Source organism: Anomaloglossus baeobatrachus, chromosome 2, assembly GCF_048569485.1.
Source record: "Anomaloglossus baeobatrachus isolate aAnoBae1 chromosome 2, aAnoBae1.hap1, whole genome shotgun sequence".
Taxonomy (NCBI): domain Eukaryota; kingdom Metazoa; phylum Chordata; class Amphibia; order Anura; family Aromobatidae; genus Anomaloglossus; species Anomaloglossus baeobatrachus.
In genome coordinates, this window is record NC_134354.1 from 588,597,761 (window position 1) to 588,618,784 (window position 21,024).

The following is a 21,024-nucleotide window of genomic DNA, read 5'->3' on the forward strand; positions in this document are numbered from 1 at the left end:
AGTGCTCCCTTTTTCTCAGGGTGTACCAAACTGTACATTTAGCCATTCATAGTATTGTAGCAATTTCTCAGATTTTTTTTTTGCTGTTTTGTAAGATAAAAGATGGCTTCTTTCACCTGTTTGGAGAGCTCCTTTGACTGCATATTTACTTCTCAGCAAAAACTTCAAAATGCAAGCACCACACCTCAAATCAACTCCAGCAGAAGCGTCCTTTCATAGATTTCCATGATTGAGCAGCTGTACCCAAACTTTACATCATATATAATGCCAAGCATCTGATTAGACTAGAGTAATGTAAAGTACATCACCACTGGACTCTAGAGCAGTGGAAACGAGTTCTATGTAGTGAAAAATCATACTTCTCTATCTGGCAGTGTAATGGAAGAGTCTGGCTTTGGCGAATAGTAACTTTGTTGGAACAATTTGGGGTGGCCCTTTTCTGTTCAAGCATGACCGTGCTCCAGTGCACAAAGCAAGGTCGACTAAGGCATGGTGGGGTAAATTTTGTGTGGAAGATGGCTGACCTGAACCTTACCAAACTCCTCAGGGATGACCTAGAATGGAGATTTAAAGTCAGGCTTCTATTCCAATATCCGTGTTTCACCTCACAAATACTTTACTGGATGAATGGGCAAAAATCCCCACAAACACACTCCAGCATCTTGTAGAAAGCCTTCCCAGATGAGTGGGTTGTTATAGCTGCAATATGGGGACCAACTACATATTAATGACTATGGATATAAAATGGGAAGCTATAAAAGCATGGACCTTTCTTTATGTATAACTCAATTCTCCTATTGTGTTTTGAAAAACATCAATTCACAAGGCTCCATACTGCATTCAGATCATGTATAGAATCAGCTCTTCCCCTCACAGTTGGTAACTTTCACAAGAATCTCACTGTCATGCTGTACAAAGGTTAGTAAGACGTAGTACAGCGTATTCCCCACTAGGTGGCAGCGGAGTAGTGAAGGAAAGACAAAGAAACACTGTAACGGAAAGGCAGCTGAAGTAAAGCAGAGTAACTTCAGCAGGCAATTAATAGGCAAGCCACCAGAGGGCAATAGAGTAGTCAAACAGTCAGGATCTAGCCAGGAAAGTCAGTCACTGCAAAGGGAGGATCAATATCAAGTCACAAAACAGAACCAAGTCGGAAGGTGTAAGATCAGGTATGCAGAGGCAAACACAAACAACAGACAGGAGCTGGAAGTCAGGAACCGGGACAGGCAGACGAACGGGGGAGGGTACAAGTCAGGACACAGTATCAGGGAGGCAGGACAGATCAGGAACACTCACTAGAGCCAGTATACAAGCTTCAAGGCAGAAATATCACTGACACTGAACCATAGATAGAGAGGCAATATATAGTGTCCTGGGATCCAGGATGCTATGACCTTTTAAAATGGGCCAGTAGTTGGGAACGAGCATTCTTATGAACACTCATTCGTCAATCAGTGGCTTGTCTGAAAGGACCATAAGACTTTACATGAAATTACCCTTAACACAGGAATATATAACAGTAAATAATAAGGTAGAGTATGACCTGTTGCTGCTCTACATTCTGTACCTTTTGGATTCCTCTGTAATCGTAGTAGTTGTCTTGTTAGTCGGAGCCCAGGATTGCCTGCTGAATGTAAAGATTTATTCATTGTGTCAGACTCACAACCCAAGAAAAGAAATGAGCACTAAGCACAATTCTTAATTATAATTGAGAAAAATGCATACCTTTTGTTGGTGGGGTCTGGCCCACTAAATGGAAATAAAAAGGACACTTTCAGGAATGGCATTAAATAAACCACGAACAGGAACTTATTAAAAAGGCTGTCAATTCGTAATCACAATTAAATGAAAGTCTAACAGTCCCATAGGGAGATTCCTATGTATAAATGTAATTATTTCCTTAGGTTCTCTTCTGCCTTATTTACTATGAAGGATTCTATTCATTACTAACGATTAGTGATGAGCGAGCATGCTTGGCACTGCATGATACTTGATCGAGCATCAGGATGCTTGAGACATTCATTACTTGATCGAATATCTTGCACATGCTCGACTCCTTTCTCTCTCTCCCTTTCTCACACCTGGGGGGAGTGTTCCAGAAAAATTGTTGCGTTTCCCATTGACTTCCACTATGCTCGGTATTCCAATCATGCACATCCGATCGATTTGAGAACCAAGCACTCGAGGTTTTTGTTTTCTCGCTCATCACTACTAACAATAATTACATCTTGTGCCAACAACATATGCTTTCCAGATATGAAAATGACTGCTGGTGCCCAATAGGTGGCACAATTATCATTGTTAATGATTCAGATGCACTGAATAATTTTACCAACTAATTGTATTAAAAGGATTGTCCCCATTATAGTCCCTAATGTTTTATTTTTAGCAACTTCTACCTTTAGATATCTTTTAGAAATCACAAATAGTAAGGTCATAGTTACAATATTAATAACTTCCGCACGTAGTGTAAGTTAAGTTTTATCTGATAAATATCATCTGTTTAACCCTCAACTGGTGAGGTGGGGTTTGCTATTCCCCAGGGAAATTTTGTTCAGCTGGCATTCATTGGACCATGCTGGTATGAATCATCAATTTATTACATTTTCCAATACTTGTGGGTGTTAAAAATTTGGTATACTCATGTGTAATCAATCGCCAATAAGAAAACGATTAAAACAAACGTGATCTTTGCATTTTCTGTAAAAATTAGAGATTTCTAAACACTGGGGTATATGAAGCCCCACATCACCAGTTGCATGACAAAAATCCCACCTCACCAGTTGAGGATTAAAGAGTATCCACTCCAAGTATACAAGTACAGTATGCTATTAATATGATTGGTTAGTTAATTAATTAGCTATTATTTTTTTTAATAATTTTAAAAGTAAAATATGTGTTAAAGGACAGTAGGTAATTTAGATTTTTAATGTACTAACTCAAAGATCCAAACAATAAGTTACTAGAAATTAGGGGCATGGACAATAACCATTTGAAACCAGTTCCTTATCATGGATAATATCATGGATACAGATCTGTCCCTCATTTCTTTTTTAAAAAGAAAGCAACCTTTTTATCAATATTGGCTCCTTAGAGTCACCCTTTATATACAGTAATTGAGCTATGTTATCAGAATAAATGAAAGTAGCTATCTGGGATTTAAAAAAATAAATAAAAAATGTAATTAAGCACTAACAGGCAGATAGTTGCTAACTACCTGCCTGTTGTGCCCAGCACCATTCTGCGCCAGTACAGAGCAGTCGCAGACCACTTCTGCCAAGGATACAGTGGTTATTTCAACGAAGCAGGGGCTTCTTTTCTGCTCTATAGATGGGGTGGGACAGCTGATGTCATGCTGACTTACAGCTGCTAGTAGAGAAAAAAAGTATTCAGCTCACCCATGTAAGGTCCTCCAGTCTGCGGTTGATGCACGTAGTCCTGCGGACAGGCAGGTCCAGCTTCAGAGTAAACGATAATAGAAAATGAGTGGGACTCAGCACCAATATAGATGAATAAAAATCTTCATGCTTTATTTGAAAAGTTTAAAAATAAAGAAAAGGGTCACAAATCATCCAAAATCGCCATGCGACTTGCCGTGCGGCTTGACGCGTTTCGGACACAAAAGGGGAATTTAAAAACAGTCCTTAATCATAAGCCATGTAGGATGGGAGGCAAAAGATATATATAGCACCTTAAGAAGCAATGAAATACAAGAGCAAGATGGAAAACAGGAAGGGAGTCCACCCGAAAACATGCAAATTAGTAAGAGGGTTGGTATATCATTGGATTCTCTTAACCCCATATGCGTATGTATATCTACTGGGGAATTCATGAAAAATAATTCTTAGATTACAAAAAGACCTCAAAATAAGGTCAATGCAAGCATACATGTGTATATGTGCACCATTCCACCCACCCATATATTTCGTATAGCAATTATTTCACTAAGGAAACAAAAAAGATTATTTCATTGGTCTATGAAAAGATGTTCATGCAGATATTATAATAAGTGGATATATCTTATATAGATGGTATGTGTACACATGCATATAAATGCATGTGCTCTGTGGGTGCAGGGCAAAGAAAAAGATAGATAGAAATAGAAATACACGTATGTGGACTAGATATTATATCGTCTCCAGTATAGGATTTTATATATTATAGACATATGAAAAAAAAAAAAAAAAAAAAAATATTTTTATTTTAGTTTTTATTTTTATTTCTATATTTTGTATGTGTAGCTATATGAGCTCTATGTACACATGTGTGCAGTGTATACACATGTGTACGATGGAAGAAACATATAAAGCATAGGATATCCAGGATATCCAGGAATTCAGAATTATAAAAAAAAAAAAAAAAAAAAACAAAACAAAAAAAAAAAAAACTCTTTATTTTAGTTTTTATTTTTATTTCTATATTTTGTATGTGTAGCTATATGAGCTCTATGTACACATGTGTGCAGTGTATACACATGTGTACGATGGAAGAAACATATAAAGCATAGGATATCCAGGAATTCAGAATTATAAAAAAAAAAAAAAAAAAAAAAAAAAAAAAACAAACCTATGATTATATTTCATATATATATATAATAATCATATGACATAGCGTAGATCGGAACGATAATTAAGTCCCTTTGGATGCCGGGTATCGAGCCGTAATATCCATTTGGCCTCGGTGTAGAGAAGTTCACGAAACCAATCACCTCCTCTTAGAGGTTTTTTGACTTGCTCGATGCCTACAATGTTCATAGTGGAAAAATCACCGTTGTGAAGGTCAAGAAAATGTCTGGTGAGACCTGAAATAGATCTTTTATATTTCGGCGGATTCGAAGAAAGAGTTGGGAGTGGGATGTGGGTATGCTCGGATATCCTTTTTCTGAGAGGCCTGGAAGTGCAGCCTATGTAGTCCTTCGAGCATATGGTACAAGAGGCCTTATATATAACATATGTAGTAGAGCAATTTATGAAAGTGGAAATGTTATAGGAAATGTCACCCACTGGAAAAGACAGCGTTTTTCTCATAAATTTACAAAGTCCGCATCGTGGCAAAGCGCACTTGTGGGAGCCTTTTGTACTAAGCCAGGTCTCTGTTTTATTTTGAGAAATGAAAAGACTAGGAGATATCATATTGCCTATGGTTTTGGCCTTCCTGGCCACGACATTGACCCCATTGGATAATATTTGAGCTAACTCCGGATCCTGTTGGAGAAGGGGAATATAGCGTAAAAAAACTTCTTTTATTTCAGAAAAATCAACGCTGTAAGGAGTAGAGAAGACAATGCGGCAGTTTTTTTCATCAGATTTGACTTTGTCAGAGAGTAGATCATTGCGGGTTCTTTCTCCAGCGGTTTTTTCAGCACGAGAGAGGATCTTATTCTTATAACCTCTGTATTGTAGACGCTTCTTCATAGTTTCCAATTCCAGGGAGTAGGCAGTATCTGTAGAGCAAAGCCGGCGTGCTCTGAGGAATTCGCCAAGGGGTAGATTATTTATGGTATGTTTAGCATGATTGCTATTTGCATGCAAGATAGTGTTCCCACTAAGCGGTTTTCTATATAAAGAAGTATTAATGGAACCTGTTTCGGGGTCACCGGTAAGATATACATCCAAAAAAGGGGTAGAATTTCCAGAAAACATTACAGTAAAGCTCAAATTCATGTGGTTTGAATTCAAATAAGAAAGATAATTATCTGATAGGTTTGTGATGGGTGCGTTTTTCTTGCGTTTCCAGATCATTATGAGATCGTCTATGTATCTCGCGTACCAAAAAATTTGATCCAAAAAGGGATTGTCAGGTGTATGTATGTATATGGCTTCCCAGGAAACCATGTATAAATTAGCTAGAACGCAAGAAAAACTAGCACCCATAGGGCATCCATTAACTTGTAAAAAGAACTGTTGGTTAAAGCTGAAAAAATTATGTTTCAAAAGAAACTCACAGATCAAAATGACATAATCTTTGTGTATGTCACTCATATTGGTCAATCGATTTAAATGGTGAGATAAGGAATTAAGAGCTGATTTATGTGGAATGCATGAGTATAATGATGCAACATCACTAGTGACCCAGAAAAGGTTGTCAGTCCAGGTAAAGGCAGGAAGAATTTGTAACAAATGTTTAGAATCCCTGATGTAGCCAGCTGAATCTTTTACAAGAGGCTGTAAGATGTTATCTAGCCAATCTGAGGTCCGACTTGTGAGAGAATTAGTGCTGGCTACAATAGGTCGTAGTGGTGGTGGAAAGAGACCCTTGTGGGTTTTGGGAAGTCCTTGAAAGATTGGACACACAGGAACATCATTAATCAGGAAATCACGGGTTGATTTATCAAAAATACCCAAAGACAATCCTTGGTCAAGAATGGTATTTAATTTCCTGGAAAAGGCTTCTGTAGGATCAGATGTAAGCCGTTTATAAGTGGTAGGATCCTCCAACATGTGCATAATTTCTCTCTCATACAGCGAACTGTCGAGAATGACCACTGAGCCACCCTTATCGGCTGCTCTTATGGTGATATAAGGGTTTTTACTCAAATCCTTAAGAGCTTTGCACTCATGGGTGGTAAGATTGTTGGACGATGCAGAACTGGAGGAAAGAATATTTTTTATTTCGGTTTCCATTAGATCCTGGTATGTGTCCATAATGGGAACACGTGAAGCCACTGGATAAAAATCTTTATTCGTTGTTTTAAACGGAGAAATATGAAGTTCAGGACTATTGGAGTTGTCCATTTCAGACAGGATTTTTGTGGAGATATGTTCCCTGAGACTCATATGTAATGGAAAGGAGGATACTTCAATGGCGGCACTGGAGGTGGAAGCAGTATCAGCACGGCTCTGTTCAGATGAAAGAAAATGTTTTTTAACCGTAAGGTTTCTGATAAATATGTTAATGTCATTAAAGCTTTACTGTAATGTTTTCTGGAAATTCTACCCCTTTTTTGGATGTATATCTTACCGGTGACCCCGAAACAGGTTCCATTAATACTTCTTTATATAGAAAACCGCTTAGTGGGAACACTATCTTGCATGCAAATAGCAATCATGCTAAACATACCATAAATAATCTACCCCTTGGCGAATTCCTCAGAGCACGCCGGCTTTGCTCTACAGATACTGCCTACTCCCTGGAATTGGAAACTATGAAGAAGCGTCTACAATACAGAGGTTATAAGAATAAGATCCTCTCTCGTGCTGAAAAAACCGCTGGAGAAAGAACCCGCAATGATCTACTCTCTGACAAAGTCAAATCTGATGAAAAAAACTGCCGCATTGTCTTCTCTACTCCTTACAGCGTTGATTTTTCTGAAATAAAAGAAGTTTTTTTACGCTATATTCCCCTTCTCCAACAGGATCCGGAGTTAGCTCAAATATTATCCAATGGGGTCAATGTCGTGGCCAGGAAGGCCAAAACCATAGGCAATATGATATCTCCTAGTCTTTTCATTTCTCAAAATAAAACAGAGACCTGGCTTAGTACAAAAGGCTCCCACAAGTGCGCTTTGCCACGATGCGGACTTTGTAAATTTATGAGAAAAACGCTGTCTTTTCCAGTGGGTGACATTTCCTATAACATTTCCACTTTCATAAATTGCTCTACTACATATGTTATATATAAGGCCTCTTGTACCATATGCTTGAAGGACTACATAGGCTGCACTTCCAGGCCTCTCAGAAAAAGGATATCCGAGCATACCCACATCCCACTCCCAACTCTTTCTTCGAATCCGCCGAAATATAAAAGATCTATTTCAGGTCTCACCAGACATTTTCTTGACCTTCACAACGGTGATTTTTCCACTATGAACATTGTAGGCATCGAGCAAGTCAAAAAACCTCTAAGAGGAGGTGATTGGTTTCGTGAACTTCTCTACACCGAGGCCAAATGGATATTACGGCTCGATACCCGGCATCCAAAGGGACTTAATTATCGTTCCGATCTACGCTATGTCATATGATTATTATATATATATATGAAATATAATCATAGGGTTTTTTTTGTTTTTTTTTTTTTATAATTCTGAATTCCTGGATATCCTATGCTTTATATGTTTCTTCCATCGTACACATGTGTATACACTGCACACATGTGTACATAGAGCTCATATAGCTACACATACAAAATATAGAAATAAAAATAAAAACTAAAATAAAAAGTTTTTTTTTTTTTGTTTTGTTTTTTTTTTTTTTTTTTTTTATAATTCTGAATTCCTGGATATCCTGGATATCCTATGCTTTATATGTTTCTTCCATCGTACACATGTGTATACACTGCACACATGTGTACATAGAGCTCATATAGCTACACATACAAAATATAGAAATAAAAATAAAAACTAAAATAAAAATATTTTTTTTTTTTTTTTTTTTTTCCATATGTCTATAATATATAAAATCCTATACTGGAGACGATATAATATCTAGTCCACATACATGTATTTCTATTTCTATCTATCTTTTTCTTTGCCCTGCACCCACAGAGCACATGCATTTATATGCATGTGTACACATACCATCTATATAAGATATATCCACTTATTATAATATCTGCATGAACATCTTTTCATAGACCAATGAAATAATCTTTTTTGTTTCCTTAGTGAAATAATTGCTATACGAAATATATGGGTGGGTGGAATGGTGCACATATACACATGTATGCTTGCATTGACCTTATTTTGAGGTCTTTTTGTAATCTAAGAATTATTTTTCATGAATTCCCCAGTAGATATACATACGCATATGGGGTTAAGAGAATCCAATGATATACCAACCCTCTTACTAATTTGCATGTTTTCGGGTGGACTCCCTTCCTGTTTTCCATCTTGCTCTTGTATTTCATTGCTTCTTAAGGTGCTATATATATCTTTTGCCTCCCATCCTACATGGCTTATGATTAAGGACTGTTTTTAAATTCCCCTTTTGTGTCCGAAACGCGTCAAGCCGCACGGCAAGTCGCATGGCGATTTTGGATGATTTGTGACCCTTTTCTTTATTTTTAAACTTTCAAATAAAGCATGAAGATTTTTATTCATCTATATTGGTGCTGAGTCCCACTCATTTTCTATTATGACTTACAGCTGCTGCCTTACTGGGAGAACTGGCTGTCAATCAACATAACGTCAAGTGTCCCGGCCCGTCTAAAGAGCAGAATGGATGAGAAGCCACTACTCTGTTGACGTAACATCAGTGGAAGCAGCTGAATGCCGGTGAACAAGAGCACCAGGCATAACAGGCAGGTAGGCAACAACCACCTGCCTTTTAGTGCTTAGGCACTTTTTTTTTTAAAGCCCGGATATAGTCTTTAAATACATATTTTATAATATTTCCACCTCAGAACGTGTGATAACTCAATTAGCTAATTTATATCTTGGTCTAACATTATATAATGTAATTAAATAATTGAGGTAATCATAAAATAGCTCTTCAGTCTTAATAACTATAAAATACCATCTGTGCACTTCTTAATAAGAACTTGTCTCCTCTGTCATGTCTAATATAATAAATACTTACATTTTCCACAATATAATTATTAGGGATCATTCTAGAACTCTGTGTTGTTCCTTTGTTATTGCTCCTAGAAAGTAGGGTATTACCGGTTGGAGATGTGTCTCTCTACCCTGACACTGTCCGGTCAGTGCTGATCGGGCAGACTGTAAAGGAACACTCTCCTTTGATTAAAGGAATTAAATACATTTCCAGTGGTAGTAATAGAGATATTACTCCCAAAACCATCACCAAGTCTTTTCTTGAGCATTACCCATCCTCTAGAACTCCTCCTTGACAGATTGTCTTAAATGATCAATGTCTTCCAACATAACCTGAAAACTCATCTCTTCAGGAAAGCCTGCATAACCCCACTGCTACCTCACTGAGACTGGAGCTGTTTCACTCCCCCCCCAATCTACAGACTCCCGCCCAAAAACCTTATGAATTAAAAGCCAACAAGGGCAAAGTCCTCTTCCCTCTATACCAGTTATATCACTGTTAGTAAAATTATTGAACCTATATTTTATATATGTATTATGTCTAAACCCTCTTTGCATATATTATTGATGCTTTTAAATTATTAGTAATAATAATAATAATTTGGAGTATTAAGTAAATTTTCAGAATAATTTTTTCATTGGGAATGCACATATTCACTAAAATAGACATGTTAGGAAAGTGGAAAGGTCCTTTTCTAAAATAAAAAGATATACAGTACGTCAAAACTAAAAACACACTTGAGCCTATGCATTGGAATAAAGCCATATCTGATGCTAATGCAAAGCATGCAAATGATGAGTAAAGCTGCAGCAAACATATATTTTTTTCTGCTTATATATCGCTATCATATTCCACAGCTCTGTACAAACATTGTGAGCCCCAATAGAGACAGTGATTAAAATCTAAAGTACCTATCAGTATGTCTTTGGAGTGTGGAAGGAAACCGGAGTACTCGGAGGAAACCCACACAAGCTCCTTGCAGATGTTAGGATTTGAACTTAATATAATTGCTCAACAAAATGTGTGAAAACTATTTATTAGAAATAGGAAGCTCAGTCAGAATATCAGAAGTCACTCTTTTTGCAATCAAAAACTTACAAGCACTGATAAGAAGATGTTAACATTTTTAGCCAGTTATAAAGTTGACCTGTTGTAACCAGGACAAACACATTACATAAATCTTGGCAGAACCTGATGGGGTCCATCCTCTCTGCCCCAATGGCAGATGTCAGAGGAAAGAAAAATCTGGCACATTGTACTTTAGCATACCTGACCTTTAGTTCTTGCAAAAGTGAAGGCAACAACTTTGTTCCTTCTCACTAATGATAAAACCTTGGCTAATAGTTGTCATAAGTGTATGACCAGGTTCTGCAAATTGCCTCTACATTTTGTGTTCTAATTCATCACTATTTTCAAAATTTCTGCTTATTGTCAGTGAGTGACAAAAATACATTTTTTGAAAATATATTTTCAGATGCTCAGGACTAGAGATGAGTGAACACGAGGTACGACGTTCGAACCAAACACAGACTTTACAAAAAAAAAACAGAGTTGGGGTTCGGATTTCAGGTTCTTTATGTATGCAAACCACTCATGCCAGCATCACTGTGCTTGGGTGCTTTACGTATGCAAACCACTCAAACCAACATCACTGTGCTCCCCTGAAACTGTTCTGTTTATGGCTGGCTACATATGGGTGGAGACCCGAACTGCCCAACCAGTGACTTCCATTGGGGTTGAGGTCAAGTCCGGGTCCCAAGCTGAACTTCATCTAAAATCCGACTGAACCCACCACGCCAAACTTCGATGGGTCCGCTCATCTCTAATCAGGACCCATCAAGACCTATCACTGCCCATAGTGATTGTTATAATGTCTTAGTTTAGGTACAGAGGGGAAAATATTTGATATTAACTATTTGATACACTTACAATTTTCTAAGTTTTCCCATCTACAAAGAAGGGAGAGGTCCACAAAGTCACATTGTATGATAATTGAATAATTAACATGCATTTTATTGTATGAAATAAGTATTTGATACAATTGAAAAACAGAATTTAATAATTGGTACAGAAACCTTTGTAATTACAGAGGTCAGACATTTCCTGTAGTTTTTGACCAAGTTTGCAGGAGGGATTTTTGCCCACTCCTACATATAGATCCTCTCCAGATCTTTCAGGTTGTGGGGCTGTCACTGGGCAACATTGAGTTTCAGCTCCTTCCAAAATTTTTCTATTGGATTTAGGTCTGGAGACTGTCTAGGCCACTCCTGGACCTTGAAATTATTCTTACGGAGCCACTCCATTGTTGCCCTGGCTGTGTGTTTTGCATAATTGTCATTCTGGAAGACTCAGTCACAACCCATATTTAATGCTCTTACTGAGTGAAGGAAGTTGTTGGCCAAAATCTCACAATACATGACCCCACCCATCCTCCTTTCAAAACGATGAGTCGCCTTGTCTCTGTTGCAGAAAATCACTTCCAAAGCATGATGTTTACACCCCATGCTTCATGGTTGGGACAATGTTTGTGGGGTTGTAGTCATCCTTCTTTTTCCTCCAAACACAGCGAGCTGAGTTGATACCAAAGAGTTCTATTTTGATGTCATCTGACCACATGACCTGCTCACATGCCTTCTCTGGATCATCCAGATGGTCATTTGCAAACTTCATATGGGCCTGGACATGTGCTGGAAAGAGCAGGGGAACCTTGCATGCACTGCAGGATTTTAATTGATGATAATGTAGTGTAATCTTTGAGACTGTGGTGCCAGCTCTCTTCAGATCATTGACCAGGTCCTTCAGTGTAGTTCTGGACTGATTCCTGACCTTTTTAAGAATCATCCTTACCCCACGAGGTGAGATCTTGAATGGAGCCCCAGACCAAGTAAGATTGACAGTCATCTTGTGTTTCTTCCATTTTCTAACAATTGCATCAACAGTTATTGCCTTCTCACCAGTCTGTCCTGTAGCCCATCCCATACTGGTGCAGGTCTACAGTTTTGTCCCTGGTGTCCTTAGACAGCTCTTTGATCTTAGACATGGTGTAGAGGAAGGAGTGTGATTAATTCAGTAAGTGGACAAGTGTCTTTTACACAGGTAACGAGTTCAAATAGTCAAACAGGTAATGAGTGCAGAGAAGCAGAGCTTCTTAAAAAAAAAATAACAGGTCTCTGAGAGCCAGAATTCTTGCTGGTTGGTATGTGATAAAATCATTATTTCCTGCAATAAAATCCAAATGACATTTAAAAATCATACAATGTGATTTTTTGGATTTTGGTTTTGTTCTGTCTGTCACAGTTGAAGTGTACGTATGAAAATCATTATAAACCTCTCCATTCTTTGTAGGTGGGAAAACTTGCAAAATCGGCAGTGTATCAAATACTTATTTTGCCCACTGTAAGAATTCTCAGCCTGAAGTCCAGATAGATAAGTTTATAATGCTGCTGTGTTTAGCTGGAGGGGAATCTTCTTCATTGATACATTGAAAAATAAATGGCATATTTGGGTATTATCAGATTTTCAATATATGAATGTAAACAATAATATTTCTATTCAATGATCGGAAGCAAGAGTAGAGATGAACGAGCCAGAACAGTAAAGTTCGCTGTTTGTACACAGACTTTACATAAAAATCAGTGTTCGAGTTTGGAGTTCAGGTGCTTTAGGTATGCAAACTACTTGAGCAAGCATTGGTGTGCTTGAGTACGCTCGGTGCTCTGCCCAGTGCGAGCTGTTTGCAGTGTTTGAACAGCTCGCACTGGGGGTAAAATCAGCGTTATCAGATGTAGTGTGCACAAGAAAATAAAAAAGGAGAAAAATCCCGCCCTCCCTCCCATGGAAGTGCTCTGTTTATAGCTGTCTGTATATGGGTGAAGAGCTGAACTGCCCAAACAGTGACTTCCAATGGGGTTCATGTCTAGTCCACGTCCAGAACAAAACTTTATCTAAAGTTCGGCTGAACCCGCAGAACCTGAACTTCAGAGGATCCACTCATCACTATTTGTAAGGGATTCTGAAAACCAACCTGAATAATTGTGGTCTAATTAAATTATCAACCATGTTCCTAAAACTGGCATGGCAGGGAGATGGCATAATTATGGCATCCTATATTCTGTAACCTCTAGACCTTCTGCAAGTGGCTGTAATGCCCAATCCTCTCATTGTACCGAAACAGTTAAAAGCACAAGAAGGGATATGACATGCTCTTACCAAAAAGAGGGTGTAACCTTAATAAATGCACATCTATTAGCGTGAGCTTAGTTCCGCTGAACATACTTAACATGGAAATTAGCAGCTAGTATTATAACAGGCGTTTCTCTTTCAAAAGTTGTTAGGAAACTTTTCATTAACATATAATTGATTCTGAAATGTATACAGTTTGTTTCCAGTTATGTAATACTTTTAATATTTTGTATTCAGCTCCGTATTTCTCTAAACATTTTCCTGGAGTTTGTGTATTCTCCCCTTGGGTTTTTCCTAGAAAGTCTGGTTTCTTCCCATACTCCAAAGACATAGTAAGGCTATGTGTCCACGTTGCTTTTTACCTGCTTTTTACCTGCTTTTTTGCTGCTTTTTCAACTGCAGCGTTTAATGCCAAAATGGATGTGTTCTGCTTTTCAAGCAAAGTCTATGGGAATTTGGGTTTCTTGTGCCCACTATGCAGTTCAAACTGCAGCCTTTTTCTGGCAGAACTTTGGACAAAAACTCAGCTTTGCAGTGCAAAACCCAAATGGAAAAAACAATTGACATGTCAATTGTTTTTGCCATTTGTGTTTTGAACTGCAAAGCTGAGTTTTTGCCTTAGTTTCTGCCAGAAAAAGGCTGCAGTTTGAACTGCATAGTGGGCACAAGAAACCCAAATTCCCATAGACTTTGCTTGGAAAGCAGAACACATCCATTTTGGCATTAAACGCTGCAGTTGAAAAAGCAGCAAAAAAGCAGGTAAAAAGCAGGTAAAAAGCAACGTGGACACATAGCCTAATAAAGACTGTAGATTGTGAGCCCCTGTGCGGACAATGATGGATAGCAATGTTAAATGCTGCAAAATGTAATGGTGCTATATAAGCAATGACAATAAAATAAATAAATGAAAAATAAGTAAAAGCATTCCCTATTCATCAAAAATATATTTTAGTCCCATAATGTCACCAAACTCGGAAAGATTTGCCAACTTTCATGAGACCAGCGATAAGCCGCCAACTCAGTTTACTAACGAGCTTATGACAAATGAGATGGAATATCACTGAGAGGTAAACGTTATCAATAATTAGGATTGGTAAAATTGTAAAAAAAAACTATAAAAAAAACTATAAATACAGCAAAGCAAATTTATGAAAAAGCCACCAAGCTAAATAAAAGAACACTGAATATAGCCACCAATAATAGTGACAGGAACTAAAGCTTTTCATGTCTATGAATATTTTATCAGAAGAGTAATTTTCTTGGAATTTAGTATATTACGTCATGTTTTGTCAGTATTATTTGCTTGGCTATATAAAGTAACTTGTAATGTGAGATCCACAGTGGTGAGCATTGATTCAATGGCAAAAATGCAGATGCAAATCAATGCTATAGATGCAACGCAACACTGACAAGCTTCACGGCAAACCGTCAATGCTGGGCTAGCAAGCACCTGCAGGCAGAGGCAAATCTGGGTGCACTACCTCATGGGTACTCTTTCCAAAGTGGCTGCTTTATTTCCTCCTTCATATGTGTTTCTTGATGGAATTCTGTGAGGAAATATGGAACCACAGGTTGTAAAAAAGACATCACAGATTATTATAATCTGTGCTATGGTACTGTAGATTATTGCTAGGTTCTCTAGAATTTGCTGTAATGAAATTGTAAATGTTAAGATACAATGGATCTTTTTAAGCACTTTAGAAAATTCTCTGGCTTCTTGTGTCTTGACTTATCTAAAATTCTAATTAAAACAAATAATTATTGTTACCTTTATTGGCAGTCAGGGCTCATTTGATTTGTGTCAAATAAATTCTATGTGAATAAAATTTCCCTACTGAATTGGAGAAAATCTGGTGACTTTGAATTTTCTCACCTTTGGCTCATCTCTACTGCTGGTACAATGTGAAAATTCAACTTTTTGAGAGAGGATTTAGGTTTAAAGAGGTTGGAAACTACTTGTACATTGATGGCCTATCCTTAGGAATGTATAATAAAGTTCACCGCACTCTCCAATAATTTTATTTATTCGAGAAATACAGACGGTGGACAGTAGAAGGCAAGAGGATAAGCGACAACGTTTCGACCTGTGGGGTCTTTATCATCAAATCGCTTTAAGCAATCTGGTCTGGGCGCTCCCGCGCCTGTGTCCCTGCTGGTCCATCACACTGATGGACCAGCAGGGACACAGGCGCGGGAGCGCCCAGACCACATTGCTTAAAGCGATTTTCTGATAAAGACCCCACAGGTCAAAACGTTATTGTCGCTTATCCTCTTGCCTTCTACTGTCTACCGTCTGTATTTCTCGAATAAATCTCACTTACTGCATGAAAAATTATTGGAGAGTGCGGTGAACTTTATTATACATTACCTGGGAATTCATATCCCATCTACCAGCACCTCTCAATGCAAACAGCTGTGTGCACACCAATATTCTAATACTTATCCTTAGGAATGGTCATCAATGTCTGATCGGCCAGGGACTGACACCTCACATCCCCGCCGATTAGCTGTTCCCGCTACCGCCAGTGGCAGCAGGCAGCCAGAAATGTAGTCAATTATAAGTGGCTGGGTACTGCACCTCTGTCTCCCATTCAAATCAATAGGAGGCGGATGTGCAGTACCTGACTGCGGCCGCTATCAAAAGATGGGGCAGCTGCAGAACGGAGCATTTCCAGCCATCTGCTGCGACCACTGGCACTGATAACAGCTGATCAGTGGGAGTGAGGGGTGTTGGACCCCAACTGATGAGACATTGATGACATTTTCTAAGGCTAGGCCACAATGTTAAAGTAGTGGCCAACCTCTTTAAGGTGTTTAACATCAAAGCTGTTTTTTCTTCTGTTTGTTTCTATATTTTTTCCCTTTAAACTATGTTTCTCTCTGAGCCTACATCTAGACTTCAATGTCACGCAAAATACATCAGTACTTCATATTAAACTACTCTTGTTATTGAAATGCTCCATCTCTTTTAATCAGGCCTAAGTTGAAAGTTTAAATTGCTCTACATATCACTTAATATCACGAAATACCAAATTTTCACGAAATTGGGATGACAAATTTTAGAAAAATACTGATGATCTTTACTAAAAATGAGTATTGTCCTCACCTAATACAATTACAATAGATGAAATAGGAGAAAGCAGTGTCTATCTTTTAGCACTTATAGCTTCATATTAATAATGTTACATGGTATTAATTGATGTGAGTTATTAGTAAGAAAAGGATAATGCATGCAAAAGGCTTGGCTCGTGTACTATATTGATACATGTCGCACATTTCTTATTTAAATGCATAAACGGACTTTTTATTATATTTATCACCTGACACTACTTTCAATCAATACATCAAGCTATCAAGAAAATAAAAATGGATATTTTATAACTTTATACACCAAATAATTTCTTCATTTTTTGCAGCCAAGTCATTACTGAAAAGATGCTGGAGTATATGAAAATGATTTTACATAAATAATGCACAGTTGACATTAATATATTCATAAAAGTATGTGCATAATATGTATAATTTTGCTTAGTGGTCAAATCACTTCATTAATATTAGGGAATACTGGTTCAAGATCAAGACTATCAAAAACCTCCCGCTGCTCTCCCATGGTGAAACAGTGGGAACTTATTTTTTGTGATATGTAGTTTGATTAGTCTTTCTGAACTGGATAATCTAATGATGCTGACTGATTGTGTCTATCAAGCAAGGTACAGGTGGCCATATTACAGAATCATTTTAATGTTTGCACACAACTGTCATAGTTGTCTTCCCACTGTTTTGTGACTAGTGACAGACTTAGCACTGGAGCCTCCCATCTCCATCGAGACTACTCATTTAATTAACAAAGTTTCCTTTCCTTTGGTGTCTCGTGTTAATTTCCTTTTTTGTTGGCAGCAGCCCATAGCAGTGCAGGTCAGCTGTCGTTGCTTTGAGCCCACGCCCATTTAGGTTTAAATACTGGAGCCTTCCCAGCAGTCCTTGCTGCTAGTAGAATTAATTTTTACTCTGGCCAGCCTGGTGGAAGGAGCTGCTGAGGAATTGTCCTGTACCCATCATCTGCTACTTCAGAGCCTGTCTTCTGCTTTGAAGTTTGGTGTTTGTATCCTTCTGCTTATTCCCCCATCTGTCTTTCCTTTGCCTCAGTGTTTAGCAGTTTAGTAGTATAGTAGCGAGTCTAGTGTACTTGTCAACCTACTCACTAGACAGGAAGAGTATTGTGGTAGCTGAGGGTCCAAAGTATCCTGTTTGCCAACAGGTTGAAAGAACCTATATATGGACGCTAGGGAGCTCAGGAGACAGCTTGAGGTGAGTCCAGGAGGTACCCCTTCACCCTTCTCCCTAACGGCAGGGACCCCCATTGTATTGTGACCCCGGTGTTCCCCCTTTTTGTTTGTGGTGTTTTTGTAGTGTGTCAGATGCCAGTTGGTCTGAGCGCATGTGTCACACATTATATACGGACATCTCCTACTTCGTGCATGACAACAACACAGGGAAATACCTCATCCTCCACCATTTTGCTGGTTCCTGTCAGTCCTGCAGTGATGAGTTCTTATCCATCCTTAGTTATGTCACACATTATACATACAAATATCCCAACTGAGGCCAGTGATGGACTTCGATGACTATGTGACATTCAGTAATTGACTTTCGCTGCATTATTTTCCATCATTAAACTATGAACCACACAGGATGGTTCTGGGCTGAAAAAAAAGGTCCTGAGAAACCACTCATGGAAAAAGTGCTTTTGTAGATCTGATAGGTAGGAACTTAATCATTAAGTTTTGTGATAAATTGAAAACCTTACAAATGACATTAAATTATATACACAGAGAGATTTTTTGTGAATGCTAATAAATTCCAAAAAAAAACCATAAAACCAAATACCTGTCTAAAGCGTCATCTGATCTAAATCTGTTGTGTATAGGCTTCTTCTCTTCTTTATCAAAGCCACTGTAACAAAATAGATAACAATCCATGTTACTATAAAACATGTAAATTTCCCAGTTCTATAACACTTGTTTCAAAAATGTTCTGACCCAAATAAGACTTCCACTATGTCAAAATTACATATGCTGGCATAAATACAGGCATATGACTGGCCGACTGTAGATGATCAGTATCCTTCTACTATTAAAAAATGTTAGTTAATCTTAAAAAGAATTTCAGAAAAAAAATGTCACCCCGTAAATAAAAGAAACTATTCAAGGTTGAGATCAACGTACTCACACTGACCTAAATAGTAATATTTCTTAATCATTTGTACTGCATAATGAATGACAAAAAAACAAAACCACAAACTAAATAAAAAATTTTTAGCAATTTCACCTCATTTGTAATTTTTTTCCCCATTTTCCAGTATATTATATGATAATATGAATGATGTAATTCAAAAGTACAATTTGTCCTGCAAAAACAAGCCGTATAGGCCTATATGGGTGGAAATATAAAAAAGTTATGTCTTAGTAGAATGAGAGGAAAAAGCAAAAAAAACAAAACACAAAAATGATAAATTGCCCAGTCCATAAGGGGATAAACATGAAATTTTTCACAGATATCACACCTTTCCCAAAACTGGTCTGGGAATCAATAGCCCCTAATGTTAGCTCATGTCTAGCAGTTTGTAAAGCGAAAAAGCTAAGCGGAAGATCCATTGAAATGTAGAGTTTCCAGTACAATCTATTATAATGCTGCTACACAAATATATCATCCAATTACATTTCACAACGACTTAAAAGGAATGTGTCACATTTACATGGAGTCCTATACGTGGCACCATGAGGATTTCAGCAGACTGATTCTGAAATTCTATGCTTAGGAGTTCACTGGGCGGTCTTACTTAGGATACTTTCACACATCCTTTTGTTGCCGTGCGGCACAATCCGGTAAAAAACGGAAAGAACGGATCCGGCGTGTATTGCCGCTGAATCCGTTCTTTCCCCCATAGACTTGTATTAGTGCCGGATTGTGCCGCATGACCTTGCGTTGCATCTGGCTTTTGCTGGATCCAGCGTAAATAGCTGATCTGGCGGCCAGATGGAACGCTGCTTGCAGCGTTTTTTGTCTCTGGCAAAAAAAACGTATGGTGCCGGATCCGGCGCCATGCGGCGTGAGTTACAATGAAAGCCTATGAGCGCCGGATTCGTCATCATCCGGCATATGATGGAATCGAACGACTGATCTGGTTTTTTGAACTGCGCAGGCTCAGTAGCACAACGGATCCGTCAAAAAATGGAAGGAACACATGGGCATCACAAGATGCGATCTATCGTGCGATCGCATGTGCGATCGTATCCGCCCCTGTCGTTTGTGCGTCATGGGTAAATCGCTGCCCGTGTTGCACAAAGTCATTTAACCCCCGTCACACATACTTACGTGCTGAGTGACGTTGCTGTGGGCTGCGAACATCCACTTCCTGAAGGGGTGGAACGTTCGGCGTCACAGCGACGTCACACAGCGGCCGGCCAATAGAAGCGGAAGGGCGGAGATGAGCAGGATGTAAACATCCCGCCCATCTCCTTTCTTCCGCATAGCTGGCGGGAGCCGTGGGACGCAGGTAAGCTGTGTTCATCGTTCCCGCAGTGTCACACACTGCGATGTGTGCTACCCCAGGTATGATGAACAACCGGCGCAAAGTAAAATAAACAATTTTTTAAAAATAAACGACGAGTACACGATACACGATTTGTCACCGATTTGTGATCACTCGTAGGTGTCACATGGGACGACGTCGCCAATGAAGCCGGATGTGTGTCACGAAAACCGTGACCCCAACGACCTATCGCACGATAGATCGCCTCGTGTGACGCCCGCATTAGTGTGTGACGTGTATGTACAATAAAACTGACCATTGGGATCCAAAATATAATCAGAGCAGTGATTTAAATTAATAAAAAGTTATATAGAATCTTATATCCAATCTGTTCAGCTTCATCTGCCGTATAACATGGTGTGACACCATGTACAATGTGACAGGTTATCTTTACAATGCAAAAACACCGATGACTACTAATGAACGTAAAGTTTAGAATTCATCTTTTAACAGCTATATTTTCTATTTTATCTAAAGTTAATAAAATGACTATAAAATGTATCTAACCATAAGTGGAAATCGGTAGAGTTGGTTCCTACAGCGCTTGCACTTGTGTTAAAAGAAACAACCCTTTGTTCGATGGTTCCTACTTATATTAAAGCAGTTTTCAAGTAGTTTTCTCATAAAGTGTTCAAACAGTTTTCTCATAAAGTTGCAAAGCCTTTATATACTTTAATTATTACCTGTCCAAGTCCTCCTGTGATTTATATCGGTTTAGAACACTTTTCCCATAGTTTTCCTCTCTACTGTAATAATTGT

At 38.4% G+C, this 21,024-nt stretch overlaps 1 protein-coding gene across 3 annotated transcripts in view; it reads right to left on the bottom strand.

Annotated features, from left to right (window-relative positions):
• Window positions 1-21,024, bottom strand: part of SCEL (sciellin) — a 148,535-nt gene that overhangs the window by 79,906 nt on the left and 47,605 nt on the right. For 2 of the 3 annotated variants that reach the window (XM_075336772.1, XM_075336771.1), the window contains exons 4-8: window positions 20,949-21,011; window positions 18,561-18,626; window positions 15,155-15,220; window positions 1,726-1,749; window positions 1,568-1,627 (exon numbers count right to left, since the gene is read on the bottom strand). In XM_075336772.1, coding sequence (XP_075192887.1) covers window positions 1,568-1,627; window positions 1,726-1,749; window positions 15,155-15,220; window positions 18,561-18,626; window positions 20,949-21,011 — 279 coding nt within the window. The remainder of the gene's footprint in view (window positions 1-1,567; window positions 1,628-1,725; window positions 1,750-15,154; window positions 15,221-18,560; window positions 18,627-20,948; window positions 21,012-21,024) is intronic. The other variant, XM_075336773.1, reaches the window with a different exon arrangement.